Here is a 24,961-nt window from a genome sequence, read left to right as displayed (position 1 = left end):
TCATAGTTTTTAGATGCTATGAACCAAAGCTTCAGTTTCCATCCAGAATTCACTTCTCTGATGAAGTTAAATTAACCTTATTCTGTCAACTGACAAAATAACTATTGTTTTGGCTGTGTAAATGAGCAGGTCAACATTAACAAGTGGGCATTTATTATTGACGGATCTCTGAGTGGACTACACATTGCACTTTCCACTTAACAAGTGGCATGCACCTCGTTTTTCTGCACGATGCACTCCTGATATTATTCCAAACTACAATCAAACATTCCTTGAGAAATGAATTTTCAGGATGACAATGCAGCACCACAATTGACAAGTGTCAGATATTTTTCAGATAATGCATGGTGCCTCAACATACTACACAGATACCATGAGTGTAAGGAGACTGATGTCTGTGACATCAGAAAACATTTTGTAGATCTTCTTGCCATTTTAACAACTACACCACCATTGTAATCCAGTTTGGAATCATGACAATTAAGCCCTTGGAGCCCATAAAATCAAGAATGCTATTGAACCAGACTTTATTTTTGCTGTTGTGGCAAACAATAGATTTCCTGGTAGAGGTTCTCATTCCAAACTCCACTTTTGTATTTCTGCAACAAACCATATAATTTATAACAGCAATCTGGACTTTCCCTGTACACAACATGTCTTGTTAATAACACAGAATTACATGAATTCCCCTTAAAACTGCTTGCACTTCAACATGTAAGTGTTTGTGCGAGCACTATATTGATGCTAGACCTGTGGTATTTTTAAAATCAATAACAGTTCAGTCAGCATTACGTGTTTGCTCTGTAATTGACTATACTCATCACTCATACTGATTTATATTTTCTTGTAGAAAATCAATACTTCTTGGTGTTGTAATTCTGAAGGACATGTGGGCAAAAACATATAATTGGGTCCTCCTACTAACCATTAAAGAAAGGCTCAGCTTGCTAATATGTATGTTTCCTCTTCACTGGAGAAGGCTTTAATTATCCAACAATTATTTGAGATATATACAGTTTCATAAGTGGTGGGCTTGACAACACATCTTTAAAAACTATATTAAATGCCTTTGCTGAAAACTCAAGAACAGAACAGATTACTGGGAAGCACACTCATGATGGAAATGTATCACATTTAATGACAACAAACAGACTTGGCATCTCTGACATGTCCACACCGAAACTGTTACTAGTGACCAAGAAACAGTAATAGCAACAAAAGTATAGTGGACAAGAAACAAGCAGAAAGCTATACATGTTCATCAAACTAGATAAGAATGCAGTAGTGTCACAAGCCTATCTGAAGGAATAACTCAAAAACTTAGCACCAGGCCAGCAAATGCAGAGTTTAAAAGAATAACTGACAAAGAACTGGACAGATATAAACCTATTAAAACAATTCATGATTATAACAAAACATAAGGGCTATAGACAGTGAGTTGAAAAATGAAATGCATCTGGCTATCAAAAAAGCAGTAATTTAAGTCCTTAACAACTACTGTAGAAGAATATTATTGTAAAGACAGCTCACAGAATGTAGAAAGAAATTCTGGTTGTATGTGAAAGCAATCAGTGGCATCAAAGTTGGTGTCCAGCCACTCATGGATGATAGAGGAACTGAAATTGGAGGTAGCAAAGCAAAAGCAAAAATGCTGAACTCCATTTCCTGTTGTACCTTTACACAGAAGATCCTGGAGTTCTGTCTGAGATTAACTCTTGCACCTCCGCAGAGATGAGTGATATAGATATTAATGTCAATGATGTTTTGAAATAGCTGAAATCAACAAAAGTGAACAAGGCTGCAGAGTCCTTTGGAATTCCTATAATATTCTACACAGAATTTGCAACTGACACTTTCATAACCTTCATATGCCACACATCTCTTTAACACAAAACTGTGTCCAGTGGTTGAAGAAGACACAGGTTACACCAACTAGAGGGGTAATACACATGAGCTACAAAATTGCAGTTCATTATCCTATTAGACTATAGAATATATTCTGAGCTCAACCATAATGAGTCATCATGAACAGAAGGACCCCATGTACTCCAAAATCATCTGTCATGCTAAATCCAACTCAAATATTACATGTACGACACACTAAATGCCTTGGATCAGTACAATCATATAGGTGGACTATTTCTTCATTTCCAAAAAGCATTCAACTCAATATCATATCAACACTTATTAATGAAAGTACAGTCCTATGGGATATCACACAACATTTGTGACTGGATGGTGGAATTCCTGGCAGGGAGAACACAGCATGCTATCTAGGATCAGACAAGGAGGTTTTCTATAATCACGTACTGTCCAACAAAATCTACACAAATATCATGTCAGATTTTGAGCAAACTGCAAAGCAGCGCAAAGACTGGCAACTTTCTTTGATTGCGCATTTTACAGAATGTAAAAATGTATCCTATGATAACAATACCAGTGAGCCACAACTGGAATAGTAGACCTTGCACTGGATAGATATGTACCCAATAGTCCATAATGGGAGAGGTTCACCATAGTATAAACTCACAGTATATATAACAAAAGAAGAAGAAAGAAACAGAGAGAGGGGGGAGGGGGGGGGACATAGTATCATATGAATGTAATATTACTGAATCACAGTTGGAATCTGTAAACTCATACAAATACTTGGGTGTAACACTTAGTAGGAACATGAAATTAAACGATCACATAGGTTCATTCAAGGGCAAAGCAGGTAGTAGATTTGGGTTTATTAGTAATATACTACAGAAATGCACACAGTCTACAAAGGAGACTGCTTACAAATCAATAATGCAACCCATCCTGCAATACTGTTCAAGTGTTTGGCACTAATATCAAATAGGTCTGGCAGGGGATACTGAATGTATGCAGAGAAGGGCAGCACAAATGCTCACAGGTTTATTTCTCCAGTGGGAGAGTGTCACGGAGATGAAAATAGACAAAAACTATCCTGAGAAAGTCTGCTAATTAAGTTTCATGAACCATCTTTAAATAATGATCCTAGGAATATATTACAACCCCCTTACATAGGGATTGTAAGGGTAAAATTGTGTCAATTACAGCAACATAGAGGCATTTAAACAATCATCTTTTATTAATGGAACGGAATAAACCCTAATAACTGGTACCTTCTACCATGCACTTCACAGTGATTCGCAGCATATTGCTACAGATGTAGAAGTAGAATCTGTCAACTTATACAAACACCTGGACATAACAAATTGTGAAGATTTGATGTGGAATGATCACATAAGCTCAATTTTACGTAATGCAAGTGGCAGACTTCAGTTTTTATCTGTTTTAAAACCAATGATTGCAGAATTTTTCTCCTAGGACATTATATCAATTTTGTAATGTCAGGATAATTGGTTGAATACTGGGAAAAATGCCATCTCTCTCTCTCTCTATGTTCTCAAAATTCTGATGTTAACTGACTCTCTAGTCACTTCTTGGTACAACAACATAATTATAATTCTAAATGTTCTGCTATTGGATAGAAGCAATGATCTAAGAAGTACATCCTTCGAGTTTAACTAAAAGGCATGATGAAATAATTTTTATCCTGTGGGGACAATCTATAAATGGTTCCTTACAGGTAGCACATATATTAAATAATCATTTCTTACATATAGTAGAAAGTACGGGGACAATCAGTTCAAGGGAAAAATCATAGTAATGTGTTGGAAAATCATCTCTCATAACATCCAATCATATCCGTATAACCAACTCCTTTTTCTGAAATTAAGAAAATTTTATATTCTCTCAAAAATAAAAGCTCATATGCTTTTATTGGCATTTCCAAGAGAGTAGTAAAAGCTTGTTCCCATATAGTACACCTTGTCTTATCCGAAATATGTCCCGTAACACATCACAAAATCAAGGTGCCCATTTTTCGAGAAAGACTGAAATATGCTGTTGCCAGGACACCAGTATCGTAATTAATCCAAGCACACATACAAAAAGAGTAGAAATTGTAAATCAGTGTTCTTAAAAGTACCATCCGCTGGTTTTCTGTGGATGACCTCAACCTCAATTCTAAAAAGACAGCTTATTCAGTTGTGCTCATCTATGGTTAAACCACCAATTATATATGTAACACATGGTGAAGAAATAATAAATATGATGGAAACTTCAAAACTCTCAGGTGTCCATATTGATGAGAATTTAAACGGGAAAAAGCACATTTTGGAACTCCTAGAAAAACCTAGTTCAGTTACATTTGCACTCTTCATTCAAACCATGGGCAGAGACAAATCAGTGAGTTAACACAGTTTGAGCATTTTCATTCAATAATCTCATATGGAATAATGTTCTGAGGTAACTCTTCTTTAAGAAAGAAAATCATCACTGGTAAAAATGTGCTGTAAGAATAATATGTGATGCTTGCCCACGATCATTTTGTACAAATTCTGCCTACTGCTTCGCTATAACATAATTATCTCCTCATAAAGTTCGTTGTAAATAATCCACTACAGTTTGAAACTTACAATGATGCACTGTACATAATTATAATTATGATTGTCTTTAGCACAAAAAAGGTGTACAGTGCTGCAACTAAAATTTTTGATAATCTATCCAGTGATAAACGTCTGACAGACAGCAAAGTAAAATCTCAACTGCTATTCTGTAGAACTTCTATTATTGTAGTAACAGATGGTGGGTAGGAATTACTGACATCTGTATTTAAAAAAACTGATACATGTTTACCATGTACCCATATTTACAGTTTAAGTTTCGATATGAATGTAAAATGACTTGTTGCACATCATTAAGATTTATCGTGCGAATGATCCATGGACCAATTTAACTAACTACATGTATCACACTGTTTGCGGTGAAGTCCTTAAAAGAAATTGTCCTTATTGAACGGACATGGAATTTTGTGCCTTGTACGATAACTGGTAGCACAGCAAGGAATTCGTGTATTTAGTTCATTCTCATACGGAATGAATCATGAATCAAGATCTCAAAAACGAGCACACAGGTACGTAAGCGTTCATACTTCCCCCGCTTCATACGAAATTGGAAGAGAAAGATACTCTATCAAGTACTGTGCTACGTACCCTGTGCCATGCACTTCGCTGCCGTGTGAGGGGTATGTATATGGATCCAGGATAATGTTAATCGAAATTTTAATAGTGGAGTACGGCACAATAGTGGCAATACAAAGGAAGTATCGGGCGCGCTGTTATTTGGGGGACAGCGGGTGACTTACACAAAATAAGAGTAATCGAATGCATGTGCTTTAGATTAAAAAAGAAAGGTGTGGTCTAACTTTAATGAACTTGTTTCTATTATGGCCATGGGTTTTTAATTTAATTCATAGGGTGGTTTACAGTAGTGCCATACGTGAACTAAGAAGTGTTCCGTACTGATAAGATTTGACATAGTTCGGCAGATAACAGTTTAATTCGGGTGCAAACGCTGTTAATGTAGCCGAAAAAATCGCGCTTCCACATCATTAAGATTTATCGTCGAATGATCCATGGACCAATCGCGCTTCAGCCAAGTAATTGGTTACATATTGCAGTCAGACAAACCCATGGAACCGAATCTGTTGAGCTTCGTGTACGAACACTACGCCCTGTGCCACTTAGTTTTTTTTAGTTTTAACGTCTTTCACTCCACTTGTAAAGCAGAATACTGTGACACACAGGGAAGTGTTCAGACTGGCGGTGAATAAGACACAGTACCACGTGACACGCAGTGCCTTCGACAGTTTAGCCGAGATAGCTCCCACCGGAATCGGGCACTTTTGCGGCGAGTTCCTTCTGTTTTTTTATTGGCAGTTCTTCAGTTTAATGTTGAAAAATAATCATACAAAGTGGCAATATAAATTAATTACAAATAAACACGTAAAATTTATAGAATTTTATTTCAAGTTACAAACAGCAATGGCCGAGTCAATCGTACTGATAGGAACACAGCTGCAAACTACCAATACATGCAACCAATATCTCATTCCACCTTCGCCTCAAAACCACAACAGTAACAACATTTCTGGCGCAGTGGAACTGAAGTCAGCTGTGGATGCATCTGCACCACGCCTACGTGTCGACTGCATTTCCAAGACTATGCATCCGAGCTATCGAGAACTAATTCGATATATCGATAGTACTAGTACTGTATCCAGTATCGTGTCTATTTTCTTATGACTGTAAAACGCACAAGCGACTTTACTCGAGTATATATTAAGGAATAATATCATTTAATTTGATCCGTTTATCTCTGTATCTTTATTGAGCTCAAAACATGTGCACAACGGTGCAGTGTGTTGCATCTGAAAGAGCCTTCAAACCAAGACTTCGACGACATAAGATGTGCGTAACTCATCAGATTAGAGATTAGATTAGATTAATACTAGTTCCATGGATCATGAATACGATATTTCGTAATGATGTGGAACGAGTCGAATTTTCTAATACATGACATAATTAGGTTAATATAACAACATACTTAAGTTAATATAACAACTTTATTTTTTGTGTTTTTTGTTTTTCTTTATTTTTATTTTTTTTTATTTTTAAATATTTTTTCTTTTTTTTCTTAATTTATATCTAAAAATTCCTCTATGGAGTAGAAGGAGTTGTCATTCAGAAATTCTTTTAATTTCTTCTTAAATACTTGTTGGTTATCTGTCAGACTTTTGATACTATTTGGTAAGTGACCAAAGACTTTAGTGCCAGTATAATTCACCCCTTTCTGTGCCAAAGTTAGATTTAATCTTGAATAGTGAAGATCATCCTTTCTCCTAGTATTGTAGTTATGCACACTGCTATTACTTTTGAATTGGGTTTGGTTGTTAATAACAAATTTCATAAGAGAGTATATATACTGAGAAGCTACTGTGAATATCCCTAGATCCTTAAATAAATGTCTGCAGGATGATCTTGGGTGGACTCCAGCTATTATTCTGATTACACGCTTTTGTGCAATAAATACTTTATTCCTCAGTGATGAATTCCCCCAAAATATGATGCCATATGAAAGCAATGAGTGAAAATAGGCATAGTAAGCTAATTTACTAACATGTTTATCACCAAAATTTGCAATGACCCTTACTGCATAAGTAGCTGAACTCAAACGTTTCAGCAGATCATCAATGTGTTTCTTCCAATTTAATCTCTCATCAATGGACACACCTAAAAATTTGGAATATTCTACCTTAGCTATATGCTTCTCATTAAGGTCTATATTTATTAATGGCGTCATACCATTCCCTGTATGGAACTGTATGTACTGTGTCTTATCAAAATTCAGTGAGAGTCCGTTTACATGGAACCACTTAGTAATTTTCTGAAAGACAGTATTGACAATTTCATCAGTTAATTCTTGTTTGTCAGGTGTGATTACTATACTTGTATCATCAGCAAAGAGAACTAACTTTGCCTCTTCATGAATATAGAATGGCAAGTCATTAATATATAATAAGAACAACAAAGGACCCAAGACTGACCCTTGTGGAACCCCATTCTTGATAGTTCCCCAGTTTGAGGAATGTGCTGATCTTTGCATGTTACGAGAACTACTTATTTCAACTTTCTGCACTCTTCCAGTTAGGTACGAATTAAACCATTTGTGCACTGTCCCACTCACGCCACAATACTTGAGCTTGTCTAGCAGAATTTCATGATTTACACAATCAAAAGCCTTTGATAGATCACAAAAAATCCCAATGGGTGGTGTTCGGTTATTCAGATCATTCAAAATTTGACTGGTGAAAGCATATATGGCATTTTCTGTTGAAAAACCTTTCTGGAAACCAAACTGACATTTTGTTAGTACTTCATTTTTACAGATATGTGAAGCTACTCTTGAATACATTACTTTCTCAAAAATTTTGGATAAAGCTGTTAGAAGGGAGATTGGACGGTAATTGTTGACATCAGATCTATCCCCCTTTTTATGCAAAGGTATAACAATAGCATATTTCACTCTATCAGGGAAAATGCCCTGTTCCAGAGAGCTATTACACAGGTGGCTGAGAATCTTACTTATCTGTTGAGAACAAGCTTTTAGTATTTTGCTGGAAATGCCATCAATTCCATGTGAGTTTTTGCTTTTAAGCAAGTTTATTATTTTCCTAATTTCAGAGGGAGAAGTGGGTGAGATTTCAATTGTATCAAATTGCATAGGTATGGCCTCTTCCATTAGCAGCCTAGCATCTTCTAATGAACACCTGGATCCTACTATATCCACAACATTTAGAAAATGATTATTAAAAATATTTTCAACTTCTGACTTTTTGTTCGTAAAGTTTTCATTCAATTTGATGGTAATACTGTCTTCTTCTGCTCTTGGTTGACCTGTTTCTCTTTTAATAATATTCCAAATTGTTTTAATTTTATTATCAGAGTTGCTGATTTCAGACACGATACACATACTCCTGGATTTTTTAATAACTGTTCTTAATATAACACAGTAGTTTTTATAATTTTTGATAGTTTCTGAGTCACTACTCTTTCTTGCTGTCAGATACATTTCCCTTTTCCGGTTACAAGATATTTTTATACCCTTAGTAAGCCATGGTTTGTTACAAGGTTTCTTACGAGCATATTTAACTATTTTCTTGGGGAAGCAGTTTTCAAATGCATTTACAAAAATGTCATGAAATAAATTATATTTTAAATTGGCGTCAGGTTCACGGTACACCTCATCCCAGTCTAACTGCTGTAGGCTTTCCCTGAAATTTGCAATTGTTAAATCGTTGACTGAACGTACTACTTTGGAGGACTGTTTAGTATTGCTGGATGGAGCTATGTCATATATTGTAACTAGCTGTGCACCATGATCAGAAAGACCATTCTCAACAGGCTGAGCATTTGTCTGGTTAAACTTATCTTGGTCCATAAAGAAGTTATCTATCAGTGAGCTGCTATCCTTTACCACTCGAGTAGGAAAATCAATAACGGGTGTCAAATTGAAAGAACCGAGTAATACTTCAAGGTCATTTTTCCTATTACCCTCTTTCGGAGAATCTACATTGAAGTCCCCACAAATAATAATTTGCTTCCCCCTGTCTGACAGAGAGCACAACAAGGAGTCCAAATTTTTCAGAAATAGATGAAAATTTCCTGATGGGGACCTATATACAGTTACAATTATAAATGTGCCTTTATTTAATTTAAGCTCACAGGCACATGCTTCTATATGTTTCTCTACACAAAACTTTTTTGTTTCTATACTTTTTGCACAATGATAACTTTTGACATATATGGCAACTCCTCCTTTCTCCATATTTTCTCTCATTACATGTGCAGAGAGCTTATATCCACTTACATTTACCTTATCCATATCAGTAACAATGTGATGCTCAGACAGGTATAGTGTATCTATTTCATTCTCAGCTTCTAAATCTTCTAAACAAACCAGAAGCTCATCTACTTTATTCTTTAAACTCCCAATATTTTGATGAAATATACTTACATTATTTTTAATTATACTTTTATGAGAACCTTTCCTTATTCTAACATTTGCAGTACTCTCCTGTCTGAGTTTCTCATTGTGCTTAGGCCTAGTTCCTATACCAGTGGTCACATGGTGTTCAGAGAGGCAGATTATGTCAACTGGGTTGGGTGACTTTAATTCATCAATGGAATTACCTAGGACTGAGATACAACTTGGTGGAGATAAAATTTCTGGTGATTGGTGAAAATTTATAATTGATAGCTGTGATTGGTGATCAAATGTGCTAGAATTGTGCTGTTTAATTTCTTTCCTAAACTGAAGATTTGTTTCAATCCTGACCTCTCGTAGAACTTGACATCTTTCTGTCTTACCTATCCTAAAAAAGGTGCTGCTCCAACACCTGTAACCACTGGTATTTTACCATTCATGGCAGTGCCTCCCCCCCTTAAAATTCCTGCTATTACCCCAGCCAGTTTCCCCTTCCCTTTCCTGTTGAGATGTAGGCCGTGCCTGGTATAGTCCCACCTACTGAGATAATCAACAGGAACCACACCAATATGAGCCCCCGCACCCGACCCAAGCAGCCGTTCCAACTCCAAATTAACTCTCCCAACAGAAGAGTTCAAATGAGGCCCGTCATGGCGTCTCAGGACAGATACAAATTCAACATTGGTGTGTCTCGATGCCGACGCAATCTTTACCAGGTCACACTCTATACTGTACCCAGGATCTCTGTCGATGCTGTTCCCTGGCCCTCCCACAATAACCACAGTGTCTTCCCTGGTAAATCCTTTACAGAGTGAACCTAAATCCTCTGTCACCTGATCCAGACTAGCACTTGGTTTGAAAAAATTTGTGACCTGGTATTCTGGTCCTAATTCCTCCTGCAGAAGTTGGCCTACACCTCTGGCATGAGAACTACCTAACAACAAAACTTTCTTCCTGTTCGATGACTTTTCTACATTCTTTTTCAATTTCCTATTGAAAGTTTGTTGTGTCCTGTCTACACCTACCTCTGCTTGAGGCTCATCAGTTTCTAACTGAAGCAACAGGTCAAACTTATTTTTGACATTCACCACAAAACTGTCAGACTTAGTTCTAGGCCTGTTCCTTCTGCTACCTGTTGCCACTTCCCACCTCTCTTTGCCCTTCTCCCTCCTTAACCTGTCCAGATCTTCCCTAGCCTGATCTAGCTCAGCCTGAAGGGCAGCAATTTTCCCCTCCTGTTCCACTATCTTCGTATCTCTGCTGCAAATCCTACATAACCACTGATGAGCCTGATCCACTTTCCCAACACCCACGCCACTGCAGTCCCCCCAGTGAAAAAAACTACTACATCCATCACACCAAACCCCGGAACTAACAGTTCTACGGCAAGTCAGGCACTTCTCACTCATGGCAAAAATAATACTTTAGCTAGAATAAATCAATTAAATTACCGAAAATCAAAAAAGACGTTACAAGAATTAAGCCTATTCACAAATGTATAAAAGCAAGTTTCTGATTTAAAATTCCGCTGTTTTTCTGAGATCTGTATTAAAACAATGAAGGTATACGCTATTTATTATATATTTCACTCGATGGAATGAAAAAAAAAGGACAATTAAACGAGATACTTTAACTATGATTCTCCAAAAACGTTACGAGAATTAGGCCTGTAAACAAATGTATATAGGCAAGTTTCTAATATAAAGTTACGCTGTTTTTCTGAAATCTGAATTAAAACAATGAAGTTATACGCTATTTACGGTAGTTTACTTATTTGTTACCGAGAAACTAGTTAAATTACCGTGAAACAAGAAACAAACACGTTTACAAAATTTAAGCCTAAGCGCGACTTCGCGAAGTTACGATCTTTTCGTGTTTTCTGAAAAAATACGCAAAGAAAAGTCAAACCTTTAATGGCAAGACTAAACGATACACTAATGCACGTATTTAATTTGTTTTCGGCGTTAAACTAAATTATATTCCTGTCTAAATCACTTAACTTTCTGGAAATGGTTTCTGGTGTCACTTACTCGGCGGCCGTATTGGAGCAAGTCATTGTCCCACCGTCAGGAGAAGAGGTCACACAAAAGTCTATCCTACATTACCAAACAGAAGCAAATCCGTTACTTAGGAACGGGCCTTCCTTTTACCTTGCGCCTGAAGACCATCAGTCCATACTCTGCTCTCAGACAACTAGCTCACGAGACTATTTAGACTTTTCACAGTGTCAACCCATGGTGTCAACAGTATTCGAAATGGTGGATATGGTTTTCGTTTTCGTTTATGGCGAACGACGCCACACTGTTAAAGCAGCGGTGTGGTTGTATTCTGAAAGGTATTTTGATCTGTCTTTGAAAATCTAATAAACATAAAAAAACTGAAGAAACTGCAAGTGTGAAGAATAAAATAGTCATCGAAAAAGAAGAGCAACTGATGGGTGAAATGCAACTAATGTTTTAGCAGTTGTAATACACAGTCCACATATCACTGTGAGGCAGGTTGAATGTGCTAGTGAAATTAGCGAAAAGAGTATTGTGTGAATTCTACTATTCCAATGCATTTCACCTTTTTCTCATTTCGCTTCATTAACAATTTCATGGCAATGACATTCAAATTCGGTTGCAGTTCTCCGACTGCTGTCTACGAAAAATGCAAAGCGAAGCGGCGCGTCTGTGCCAGATGTGGTTCACAAATGAAGCATCGTTCACAAGCCATAGGGAAATCAATCTTCGCAATATGTACTACTGGTCAGCAGGGCCTTAAGTACAGTCATGTGGATCCTCAGACTCTTAAGTTGGCCGGTTTTCAAAGGGGGTAGTTGGAACGAATCACTCTACTCAGTATGGCGAATGTCACATTTTATTGAACTAATGCATTGAAGTCTGTGCATCTTCTAATCGTGGATGGAGAATGTGAAGAGTTAATGCTTCTCCACCTCTGCGCAAGCTGCTGTTTTCATAATTTTATCTGCACGATCTCTATGGACAGGTCAGTAGGGTGCTTGAGATCGATCGTGGTCTCCACGATGAAAGACGTGCTCTGGAGTTTTCCAGTTACAATGTTTGAACATTTCTGTTCTACTCTGTCGTCTGTCAAACAAGGCCGTGACCATTCGCACCATGTGACAAAACATCATTGGAACTTCATGTTTACCATTTTCATCACTGAGGGTTGATACGAAAAAAGATTGTACTGCTTCGTACGCGTCTATAACAACGCTCTTTTCGTAAAACCAGGTGTTTCGTCGTGAATATTACAGGCTGAAATGGGTAACTAAGAGTCAATTTAAGTATTTATCATCCCTTTGTACTTGCAAACGACATCATAGTTAGTGCTTTACTTCGTTTGTTACATAACATTAATTTCATTACTTGAAATTACATTAAATGGCCTATCCTTCACAGATGTTGAAAGTTTCACCTAGTAGTTTGTCGGATGATTCGTTCATGCTAGCTACTTATGAAAGGAACCGGGCGGAGTGGTGCAGAGATTCAAATCCTCGACCGTCCTCCCAGACTGACATTTTTTGTGGTTTCCCTCAATTTGCTTGAGCCAAATGTTTGGATACCTCCTTTTAAAAGTATACTGGAAATTTCCATAAGCAGTCTTCATGCACCCGCGTTGGCGCCTCCCATCTTTCCTTTATCTACGAAAGCGCCGTTCTCGATTTTACATTGAATCTTAAAAGTATTAGATCATATTTTTAAGGCCTGTTGCTACACTTCGTCCCTTTCATGTCTTACTCTTATGAATTATATTTATCAGAGTCCTAAGAACGTCACAGAATCTCTCTATAAGTTTATAGATGGTTTTTTATCTGCCAGCTCAACGCATTAGATTCGGGTGTCTCTGGAGCCACTCTGGAAAAATTTGAAGCACAAATTTTTAAATCCTACCACAGTAGATGGCCTAAAAATTTGTTAATGTTTTCAGCTTTCTCACAATACAGGGGTCTTTCTTGAATAGTCTGTTAGTCTGTTAGCCTCTACAGGGCCTTTAAGGGCTAAATCTAAATTGTGACTTGATTCTTTTTTGCGCACCGCTGTACACGCAACTCATTATGGATGGTCCGTCAATATAGCCACTTTCATTCATATATTCAATTAACTGATGTGCGAGTCCTATTGCAGATTGATCTTCGATCTGGTTAAAGGAGGTAAATGATTTGCATATGTTAACATCAGAATGGTTACCAGAACAATCTTTGAGTATTGTTACGCCCCTGCTATTATCGCTGGATAGCTTTCCTCTTAAAATAAATAACGTATTATAACGTGACGTAGTTCTCAACAATACAGGGGTCTCTGCAGCGGCCCACGCCGCTGCTTAGCAACAGTACGATGTGTGGCGATTGGTGAGCAACACCCTGGGGAGCACAATCTTTAGAAAACCGTGAAATGTAGTAAGAGCACGGAGCAACGATATTACTCGGAAGGTAAGCAATCAGTAAACATCTTGTGATCTGCCAATTCATCGCTCCAAAAACACAGGCGTCAAATCGACAGCACCTTTCTACGGAAGCATAATGTAAGTTCTTATAGTCTTATACATTTAATGAATATGGGAATTTTCGACACTGAAGTTATATTCAGAGTAAATTGGTATTGCAAGCTAGTCATCCAGAATGTTTATCAAGTTTACCTGATGCACTTTGTGTTGGAGGACAGTAAGTTTTATAAATCTTGTAACTACAGAAGAATCGTAATAATACAAATTACACATTCTTCTACGAAATTCTCGTGCCAAGTGATACCTGCATTCGCTAGCACAGACATTGTTCGACAAGTAGTGTGCCATCTTGGTATCTCGAAACACACGCTTTCATTGCACGTGTCATAACAAACAATAAATTTTTATAAGGTTTTTTAAAGTTGCTTTATTCACCGGGAACAGGCCGCTGCGCGGGTGCGAGAAGTGAGAGGGCTGCCTTCTGCGAAGAGAATTACAGCGCCGCCGGCGGTAAAAACCAAGAAAAGCGACAAATCGCAAATTAAGATCCAGCCGGTCGAAAACCAGACCTTAGTTGCTTTATATCTGATAAAATAGCATTCCACATTTTGCTTAATGGAAAACCTTTATCTCTATAAATAACGTTATCGAATAATTGTATTCGATGCTTTCCTTCAGTACACAAACCCTATAACGGGAAGCCGGAGTAATAATTTGCGTCTCTTCAAACCACGAATTATGCCCTTCACTGAGACAACGTTCAGAGTCGGCGGATTTTTCAGGCTGGAGCAAACGTGGGTGACGTTGATGTTCCACACATAGGTCATGAACCGTGCGAATAATCTGTCCGATATAAGTCTTTCCGCAATCACAGGGAATTTTATATACTCCGAATTCTATATACTCCAGGCTTCCTCAATCACAAATCATCTTTAACTTATCCAAGAAAGGCTCTAGTTTTGGCCAAAGGCGAAAGGGCCCTTTTAATATCGCATTTTATGAGGATTCTTTAAATTTTCGAAGATATACACCCCGCAAACAGTAAAAATTCAACTGATTTACAAATTTCTATTTTTGGTTCACACGATGGTCCAAACTGTAAAGCACTAACATTTTGATGATCAGTATGTCCAGTTTAAACTGTAAAGCACTAACATTTTGATGATCAGTATGTCCAGTTTACATCAAAACAATCTTCAGATAATCCAGTTCCTGCATCAGATTATCAGAATCCGAAATAGCATAAGCTCTCCTGACCAGAATACATGACTCACATGCGTTGATGTGTGGATGGCAACTAGTGACATAGAGGTATGGGTTCGTATGTGTAGGTTTACGGTACAGTCAATCGGGGTAACTTTTTACCAGTAAGGGTATCTTTGTTCCACTTACCACTTTCGTTTCAAATGGCTGCTGTTCCACATACTCGGATTATTTTGTACTAAAACTAACAGTTTTATTACCTCTGTGGTTTCTTGTTAGTATTTCAGTTGTCTTTACAACATCCTGCTAGCTGAAACTTCCTGACAGATTGAAACTGCCGGACGGAGATCCGAACTCGGGACGTATGCTTTAATTACATTGGCTGTGAAGAGATCTTATAGCGACAGTGATTTAAGATGAACAACGCCAGGTCGAAACAAACATCCTGATATTTCAAAGTACATCTGAAGTACTGATTTAAAACTGTTCGTTTTTACTTCTTATTAACACTTGGTTTCTTTCTGGCACGATCTAAATTTGCCCAAGAGCATCACATACAGGAAAAAATTCTTTGTTTCGTAAGACTGGTCTAAAGTTATCTTCAATGACAGTATAACCTTGTATCAGCATTAAAATTGAAATTTTACTCCAATAGATCATAGTTAGCATACATTTCTACTTCTCCAAGCATTCAGTAACTATAGATTAAAATGTGTGTGCGAATTCCTAAGGAACCAAACTGCTAAGGTCATCGGTCCCTACATCTACATGGATACTCCGCAAATCACATTTAAGTACCTGGCAGAGGGTTCTCTATTATTCCAATCTCGTATAGCGCGCGGAAAGAACGAACACCTATATCTTTCCCTAAGAGCTCTGATTTCCCTTATTTTATCGTGGTGATCGTTTCTCCCTATGTAGGTCGGTGTCAACAAATATTTTCGTATTCGGAGTAGAAAGTTGGTGATTGGAATTTCGTGAGAAGATTCCATCGCAACGAGAAACGCCTTTCTTCTAATGATGTCCACCCCAAATCCTGTATCATTTCTGTGACACTCTCTCCCATATTTCGCGATAATATAAAACGTGCCGCCCTTCTTTGAAACCGGCCGCTGGTGGCCGAGCGGTTCTAGGCCCTTCGATCTGAAACCGTGCGACCGCTAAGGTCGCAGGTTCGAATCCTGCCTCGGGCATGGATGTGTGTGATGTCCTTCGGTTAGTTGGGTTTAAGTAGTTCTAAGTTCTAGGGGACTGATGACCTCAGATATTAAGTCCCATAGTGCTCAGAGCCATTTGAACCTTCTTTGAACTTTTTCGATGTGCTCCGTCAGTCCTATCCATTAAGGATCCCACACCGCGCAGCAGTATTCTAAAAGAGGACGGACAAACGTAGTGTAGGCAGTCTCCTTAATGTATCTGTTACATTTTCTAAGTGTCTTGCCAATAAAAAGCGGTCTTTGGTTAGCCTTCCCGACAACATTTTCTATGTGTTCCTTCCAATTTACGTTGTTCGTAATTGTAATATCTAGGAATTTAGCTGAATTTACGGCCTTCAGATTAGACCGATTTATCGTGTAACTGAAGTTTAATGCATTCCTTTTAGCACTCATGTGGATGATCTCACACTATTCCTTATTTAGGGTTAACTGACAATTTTCGCACCATTCAGATATCTTTTCTAAATCGTTTTGCTATTTGTTTTGATATTCTGATGACTTTATTAGTCGATAGACGACAGCGTCATCTGCAAACAACCTAAAACGGCTGCTCGAACACAATATATTTCCTGATTCCTGTTGCATATCGACGTTGTATTTAAGTGGATTACTCCTACTACCTTTCTTGAATATTGGTGTAACCTGTGCAACTTTCCAGTCTTTGGGTACAGATCTTTCGTCGAGCGAACGGTTGTATATGATTGTTAAGTATGGAGCTAATGCATCAGCATACTCCGAAAGGAACCTAATTGATATACAGTCTGGACCAGAAGAGTTGCTTTTATTAAGCGTTTTAAGTTGCTTCACTACTCCGAGGATATTTACTTCTACGTTACTCATGTTGACAGTTGTTCTTGATTCGAATTCTGGAATATTTACTTATTCTTCTTTTGTGAAGGCATTTCGGAAGACTGTGTTTAGTAATTCTGCTTTAGCAGCACTGTCTTCGATAGTATCTCCATTGCTATCGCGCAGAGAAGGCATTGATTGTTTCTTGCCGCTTACATACTTTACATACGACCAGAATCTCTTTGGATTTTCTACCAGGTTTCGAGACAAAGTTACGTTGTGGAAACTGTTATAAGCATCTCGCGTTGAAATCAGCTCTAAATTTCGAGCTTCTGTAAAAGATCGCCAATCTCTGGGATTTTACGTCTGTTTAAGTTTGGCATGTTTGTTTCGTTGTTTCTGCAACAGTGTTCTAACTCGTATTGAGTACTTAGGAGGATCAGCTCTGTCGTTTGTTAATTTATTTGGTATAAATCTCTCAATTGCTGCCGACACTATTTCTTTGAATTTAAGCCACGCCTGGTCTACACTTATATTATTAATTTGTAATGAGTGGAGGTTGTCTCTCAGGAAGGCGTCAAGTGGATTTTTTTCTGCCTCGTTATTAACTCAGGATTATTTGTTGCTATGAGGTCAAGTGTTTTTCATAACCTTTTACTATTCGCGTGGGCTCATGAACTAACAGCTCTAAATAATTTTCAAAGAATGCGTTTAGCATAATTTCGAATGATATTTTATACGTACCTCCGGAATTAAACATACATTTTCGCCAACATATCGAGGGTAAATTAAAGTCACCACCAACTATAATCGTATGAGTCGGGTACGTGTTTGAAATGAAACTCAAGTTTCCTTTGACCTTTCAGCAACTGTATCATCTGAATTGGGAGGTCGGTAAAAGGGTCCAATTATTATTTTATTCCGGTTGCCAACAACGACCTCTGCCAATACTAACTCACAGGAAGTATTTACTTCAATTTCGCGACGAGTTAAACTACTTCTAACAGCAACAAACACGCCACCGCCAACCGTGTTTAGCCTATCCTTTCGGAACACCTTTAGGTTCTTCGCAAAAATTTCGGCTGACCTTATATCCGCCTTTAGCCAGCTTTCAGTGCCTATAACGATTTGAGCATCAGTGCTTTCTATTAGCGCTTGGAGCTCTGGTACTTTCCCAACACAGCTACGGCAATTTATCACTGTTACACCAATGGTTCCTAGACTTACACACTACTTTAACAAACTTATACTAAGAACAACATGCACATCCATGTCCGAGGGAGGACTCGAAACTCCGGCGGGATGAGCCGCGCAATCCATGACATAGCGCCTCAAACCGCGTGCCCACTCTCGCGGCAGATGTAAAATGTTACAGTGTCTGATGTGACGTGTAATTTATTGTGTATCCAGTTACCCCAACTGGCTGTATACACTGTGTCCCTAAGTACCATTTTTTTGTGTGCTAATACATCCAAAAAGGAAGGTAATTTGCCACCTTTTTCAACTTCCGTTGAAAATTTGATGAGCGGATGAAGGTAGTTAAATTGATGTAAAAGACGACGAAGAGCTTTCATAGAAATGCGCTGTTGATTGAACCAACATGGCCACTACACCACAAGAGGAATCATTTTGTGTCTTGGAATTTAAGTGACGTCAAGTTCAACATGCATTAGGCTGTCGATTCAGCAAGAAGCCCCTCTGCACAGTATGGCATACAATATTCTTGGAAGGTGGTAGCATATGCAAAGAGAAAAGCAGTGGTCGGCCACGCACGTCTTATGAAAATGTTGAGCGTATGCGGGATGTGTTCACGCGGAGCCCTCGGAAGCCCACGAGACAAGTAACTTCAACTTCCTCAAGCAATGGTGTGTCTTGTTCTGAAACGACACCTGCATTTGAAGCCTTACAAGTTGCAGTTACTGCAGCAACTGCATCACGGCGACAATAAAAGGGGGCACGAATTTTGCCTTCGGTTCTCCAGGACATGGCAGGGGAAACTTTTTCTGAACGATTCATTTTTTCGGACGAATCGACGTTTCGCTTATCGGGTGAAGTAAACCGCAACAATATGAGAATTTGGGGGTCACAGAATCCTAGCGTCGTCATCGAACATGAAAGAGGCTCACAGAAACTGAACGTGTTTTTGTGGCGATTCTGTTCGCAAAGTTTATGGTCTTTTTCTTTTTTTCGGTGGAAACTGACAGGAATGTCATACCTACACACGCTGCGAAATCGGTTGTTTGCTCAACAACACGAAGATGGATCGATTTCATTCTTATGCGTGGCGGTGCCAAGCCTCATTGTCACTCTGAGGTGCGGCATTATCTTTACAACACCGTCCCGCAATATTGGACTGAAGAGGTCGACAACAAGATCATTGCTTTTGGCCTACGAGATCACCAGATCTCACAGCTTGCTTTTTTTTTTCTGTGGGGGTAAACAAAAGACTGAATCTTTGTCCCATCTATGGAAGTACTCTTAAATAGCTGTGAAATAGAATTGTTGAAGCTGTAGATTCAGTAAACAGAGCCCTTTTGATTCGCGTGCGGGAGGGAAATGCACTACCATTTTAATGTTTCCAGAGCAATGCATTGTGCTCATACTGAGTGTGCGATATAATGTCTCTATCCGGTGACATGCACAATATGTTTCTTACTTTCCTTTTCTGTAATAAACAATTAAAATCTTTCCTACTGAATCACCCTGTATGCCTACATACATTCTACTCTATGGAATTTGGGCTGCTAATACGTTACTCCTTCTCGCTGTTAACTTTGTGGATGAAATGATATTACGTGCAGTAGGCCTAACACTGCAGTCGTCGTTGTTTAATGCTGTATTTTTTTCGGTGACAAGTAATTTTTTAACAGTATCACTTGTGCTTGACCTCTTACGCCATCGGAATGGTGGCTGACAACACTTATTGCTAGGATACAAATTAAAGAATGTTGTGACTTGGGACTGATAATCACTTGTATCTGGACGCTGCCAATCTTAGCTTTCAGTATAACGTGCAAAGAGTATTTTCACTGACCTTATGAATAAATTCAAACAACTTCAAATTCCATTACATGTAACATTTATGTCATCTTCAACTCCGCAAGTTACGTTTACTTTCGTTTCGAGTACATAGATGCACTGAACACAGCGCCATCTGGTAGCTAAAGTAGATTAGATGATTCGCATTTCTTTAAGTCAGAAGAATCAGTTCCAAAACCAAATTTAATTTTTTTAATATAGGGGAAGATTTGACATGACTGATCGCTTTTATAAGGGGAGTTCGATTAGTAATGCAACACATTTTTTCTGAAAGCAGTTTGTTTTTATTCATGATTCCAATACACCTTATAATTACGCACTCTTTTGGCTACAAAACCTTATTTTCCAACACAAAATCCGTCCCGTGAGACGGCTTTACGCCACCTTACTGGGAGAAACTGTATGCCCCGTTGTACCACTCGACTGGTAGACATAGGAGCCAACGTTTTATACCATTGTGTATTGTGTATTGGTGTACTGAACTGGGCACCTAGTAACGACGGAGAGGCCTCGTCCCGCCGTAGTCCTCAGTGGTTTACAACCCCACAACAGGTCACAGCAGTCTACCCACTCCACCATCGGCCTACACCGAACCCAGGGTTATTGTGCGCTTCGGCTCCCAGTCGACCCTCCGGGAACGTCTCTTACCAGACGAGTGTAGCCCCAACTGTTTGCGTGGTAGAGTAATTATGGTGTACACGTACGTGGAAACAGTGTTTGCGCAGCAATCACCGACTTAGTGTAACTGAGGCGGAATAAGGGGAACCAGCTGTCATTCGCCGGGACAGATGGAAAACCGCCTTAAAAACCATCCACAGGCTGGCCGGCAACTCGACACTAATCCGCCGGGCGGATTGGTGCCGGGGATCGGAACGTCTTCCCACTCGGGAAGCAGTGCGTTGGACTGCGCAGTTAGCCAGGCGGGCTTTTATCCCATTAGTAACCTCCTCATCATCCACCTACTGCTTCCCAGAGAGTACGTGCTTCATTGGGCCAAACAGACGGAAGTCGGAAGGTGCGAGATCCGGGGTGTAGGGCGATGACGAAGAAGAGTCCAGTCAAGTTTTTTTAAGCTCCTCTCAGGTGCGCAGCCTTGTGGGACGTCTTAACGTTACCACAGAGAAGGAGAAGTTCGTTTGCGCTTCTATGGCGACGAACACGCTGAAATCGTTTCTTCAGTTCCCTAAGTGTAGCACAGTACACTTCAGAGGTGATAGTTGCACCATAATGAGGGACATCAAAAAGAATAACCCCTTCAGAGTCACAGAAGGCCATTGCCATGAGTTTGCCAGCTGACGGTGCAGCTTTGAACTTTTTCTTCACAGGAGGGCTGGTGTGGCACCACTCCATGAATTGCCGTTTTGTTTCCAGTTCAACGTGATGAACCCATGTTTCTTCACCTGTGACGATGTTCGACAAAAAATTGTCACGATCAGTCTCGCAAAGCGCAGGCAATTCCGCATAGATTGTCATTCATTGCTCTCTATGGTCTTGTGTTAGGTGTCGAGAAACCCAGCAAGTATGCACCTTTTGATTACCCCAAGTGGTGGAAGAGTGTGTCAGCTCTACCAACAGAGACGCCAGTTGTGCAGCGAGGTCTTTGATTGTGATCCGTCAATCACTCGGAATAAGAGTGTCCGCAAGTTCCAGCACTGCAGGAGACAGTTGTGTGCATCTGGCCGGTACATGGGAGTTCGAACAGGTTTGTGCGATCTTGTTGCGACGATGACGGATGCCTCGCCCAACGACTCACCCTGCTTTTGTTCACTACCAGGTCTCCGGAGACTTTCTGTAAGCGCCTACGAATATCCGCGATGCTCTGGTTTTCCGCAAAAAGAAACTCACGGACAGATCTCGCACCTTCGTAACAGACGCCACTTTAAAGGCTACATATAGCGCTGCACGTATCGTATCTTCATGAAACTGTAGGGGCTGAAGCGGGAATAGTCCACGATTTTCCACAACAAATTCCGCAATTCTTGAACCGAAACTGACCGAGAAAAAAACTTGTTGCATTACGTATTGAATGGTCCTCGTACTAATTTTTGTTTTTTTTTGTTTTAATTTTTCCTTGTTTTCCTTGCTTTTTTTCGGGTACCAGAAGCCCCTCAACTCTGGCGGCTCCGGTACAACAAAGCCCTGGTTGCTCCAGCCTGTAAGCTCTCGCTGGTCAGTTGAAAAATCACGTTAACTGAGAGAAGTTGCTAAATAATGACCTTGGTCTGTTAATGTGAGGTGGTAGCTTTTCCAGTGTCGCAACATTGGTGTCTGTCTTTCTGATGGGACTCTTTAAACAGCCACAAGCACGCACATTTACTAAAAGATATGCTGTCAAAATAGTGGAAAACATCCCATTGACCATATGCAGTCGAAGTGGCACCAACATGATGAACGCTCATAATTTCACACAGATAATTGCAGATCTTCTTAAAAGAACATTTGGCGATCGTTGGATTAGGCGTTCGAGGAATATAAAATGGACGGCAGTCTTACCAGACCCCTGGTCTTTTATCTGTAAAAGCACAGATCCGCGTTCTGCCATTAGTGGGCCAATCGCGACTGACCTATCGACTGCCGTACCATCCACTACTACTGATGTCGGCCGGGCAGTGTGGCCGAGCGATTCTAGGCGCTTCAGTTTAGAACCACACGACCGGTACTGTCGCAGGTTCGAATCCTCCCTAGGGCACAGATGTGTGTGATGTCCTTACGTAGATAGGATTAAGTAGTTCTAAGTCGTAGGGGACTGATGAGCTCAGATGTTAAGTTCCATAGTGCTCAGAGCCATTTGAACCATTTTGAACTACTGATGTCATCGGATGCGCTATGGAGGAGAAGGGATCGGTACACCGCTCTTCCGACGGTTGTTGGCTTTGTTGACCTCACAGCCGCTACTTCTCAATCAGAGAGCTTCTCAGTTACGTCACGAGGGTGAGTACACCTTGGCCCAGTCCTGTCTCCAAGGAAAAATGCCTGGCAGGACCAGGACTCGAACTCAAGCCCTGTACATGGTAGTCAGGCATGCTGACCACTGTGCTACGGAGGAACTTCTATCTGTGGGAGAAATTCAAAGAAGACAACTACGAAGAAATACCGACGACTCCCGAAGACATGAATTGCTCTATAATACGAACTTGTGCTATGGTAATTTCTGATGAAATGAAACGTGCAGCGTTGTTTTCCGCAATCGTTTACGTCTACATCTTGTATCAACCTCAAAGGTAACATCCTGAGATCCTGATATGACAGGCATAACAATAAATACACAGGCTGCACCTGAGTTATGTGTTTGCTTACACTTGGTTCAGTGGGGTAAACATTTGTGGGACATCATCTCCTGATGAAAGGACAGTGGTTTGCAGCTGTGTTGTGTTGGACATATTTGATCACACATATTACGTCATTGGAGTCTCCTTAGAGGGCCACTTCCTACGCCACAGAAAAGATATACGTTCGCGTTAAAAAGGCTGTGTCATATTTGGGCAGCTACATACGTTACATTTTACTTATGTCTGCCATAAAAGTCGTCACTTTGTCCGCTAAAACAATAACAAAAATCGCACCTCCTTAAACCGGGCGGTCAAGTGTGGGGTACAATTATTGTATGACAGCGAAACTTCGTAGATATGCTAATGCGTTAAGGCGGAACCGATTTCCTCTGGAATACCAATTAGTTCCAGTAGTGGCCGCCAAGTGCACGCCTGGCGTCGTACGCTGTTTATACGACGGTACGACATCCACGCTGTCATTTGACAAGCTATAGCGTGAATGAACAGTATAGCTACTGAGAAAAGAAACCGTGCGCTGTTAGTGAAACTGTTTTATGCGAACGGCAGCAATTACAGAGCTGCATGGGCGACTGAAAGAACTGAGAACGGGTCCAATATCGTTAAATGGTTTAAAGAAGACGATAATGAAATTCGAAAACACGCGCTAGCTTGGTGTGGCACCTGGAAGAGGAAGGCGTCCTATTCCGACAGAAGTTATTGATGATACTGCTGTTGCTGTAACTGACCATGCAGCTCATGCCCCGGTTGGTGTCACGAGAATTGTTCAAAAAATGGTGCAAATGGCTCTAACAATTATGGGACTTAACATCTGAGGTCATCAGTCACCTAGACTTAGAACTACGTAAACCTAACGAACCTAAGGACATCATACACATCCATGCCCGCGGCAGGATTCGAATCTGCGACCGTAGCAGCCGCTTTGTTCCAGACTGAAGCGCCTAGAACCGCTGTGCCGCAGCGGCTGGCGACAAGAATTGTCCGTCCCATGATCAATAGCACGGAAAATTTTGCTGTCTATTTCACACTGGCACCCGTACAAGACCCAGACGGTGCAGCAACTGAAATCTCAGGAAGACCCACAGCAATGTTCTCAATTTGCTTTTCGGCTTCTAGCATGGATCGAAGTTGATGATGACACGTGTCCGGGCAGTATTATATGACGAGGCAGATTCTACACTGCTGCGGTGAATACATAGAACTCCCGAATTGGGGTAAAATCACGTGTTGTGCGCGCGAAGAGCATCCAGAGAGGGCCTTTCTGCTGTACCGTTACGTCTACACGATGTCAAGACCACATTGTACAGCATGTCCAGCATGTCCAGCATGCTTTGGAAAAGTGCAGCTGTGTGGAAACCACTGTTTTCATGCACTCACCACGTGCGACAGTGTCATGCGGATTCAGAAGTAGTCGTATTCTCCGTCTGTTCTTCTTTCAAGAGAATACATCCAGAGGGCCTGTCTGCTGTACCATTACGTCTGCACGTTGTCAAGACCACATTGTACATCATGTCAAGCATGTGACTGCTGCTTTGGAAAAGTGCAGCTGTGTGGAAACCACTGTTTTCATGCAAGATG

The 24,961-nt window shown here is 40.0% G+C and overlaps 1 protein-coding gene across 4 annotated transcripts in view; it reads right to left on the bottom strand.

Annotated features, from left to right (window-relative positions):
* LOC124802904 (beta-galactosidase-1-like protein 2) overlaps positions 1-24,961 on the bottom strand; it is a 137,695-nt gene that overhangs the window by 73,362 nt on the left and 39,372 nt on the right. The window contains exon 1 of one of the 4 annotated variants that reach the window (XM_047263969.1): positions 5,917-5,980. The exons of 1 other annotated variant lie outside the window; for it this stretch is intronic. In XM_047263969.1, the coding sequence (XP_047119925.1) occupies positions 5,917-5,965 (49 nt within the window). In that variant the 5' untranslated portion in view covers positions 5,966-5,980. Of the gene's footprint in view, positions 1-5,543; positions 5,674-5,916; positions 5,981-24,961 lie in introns of those variants that run through there. 2 more of the 4 variants (XM_047263971.1, XM_047263970.1) reach the window with 2 other exon arrangements.

The sequence above is a fragment of the Schistocerca piceifrons genome, chromosome 6 (assembly GCF_021461385.2).
Source record: "Schistocerca piceifrons isolate TAMUIC-IGC-003096 chromosome 6, iqSchPice1.1, whole genome shotgun sequence".
Classification (NCBI taxonomy): Eukaryota; Metazoa; Arthropoda; class Insecta; order Orthoptera; family Acrididae; genus Schistocerca; species Schistocerca piceifrons.
The sequence above is the reverse complement of the archived record's forward strand: the minus strand, read 5'-3'. Positions and strand labels throughout refer to the sequence as shown.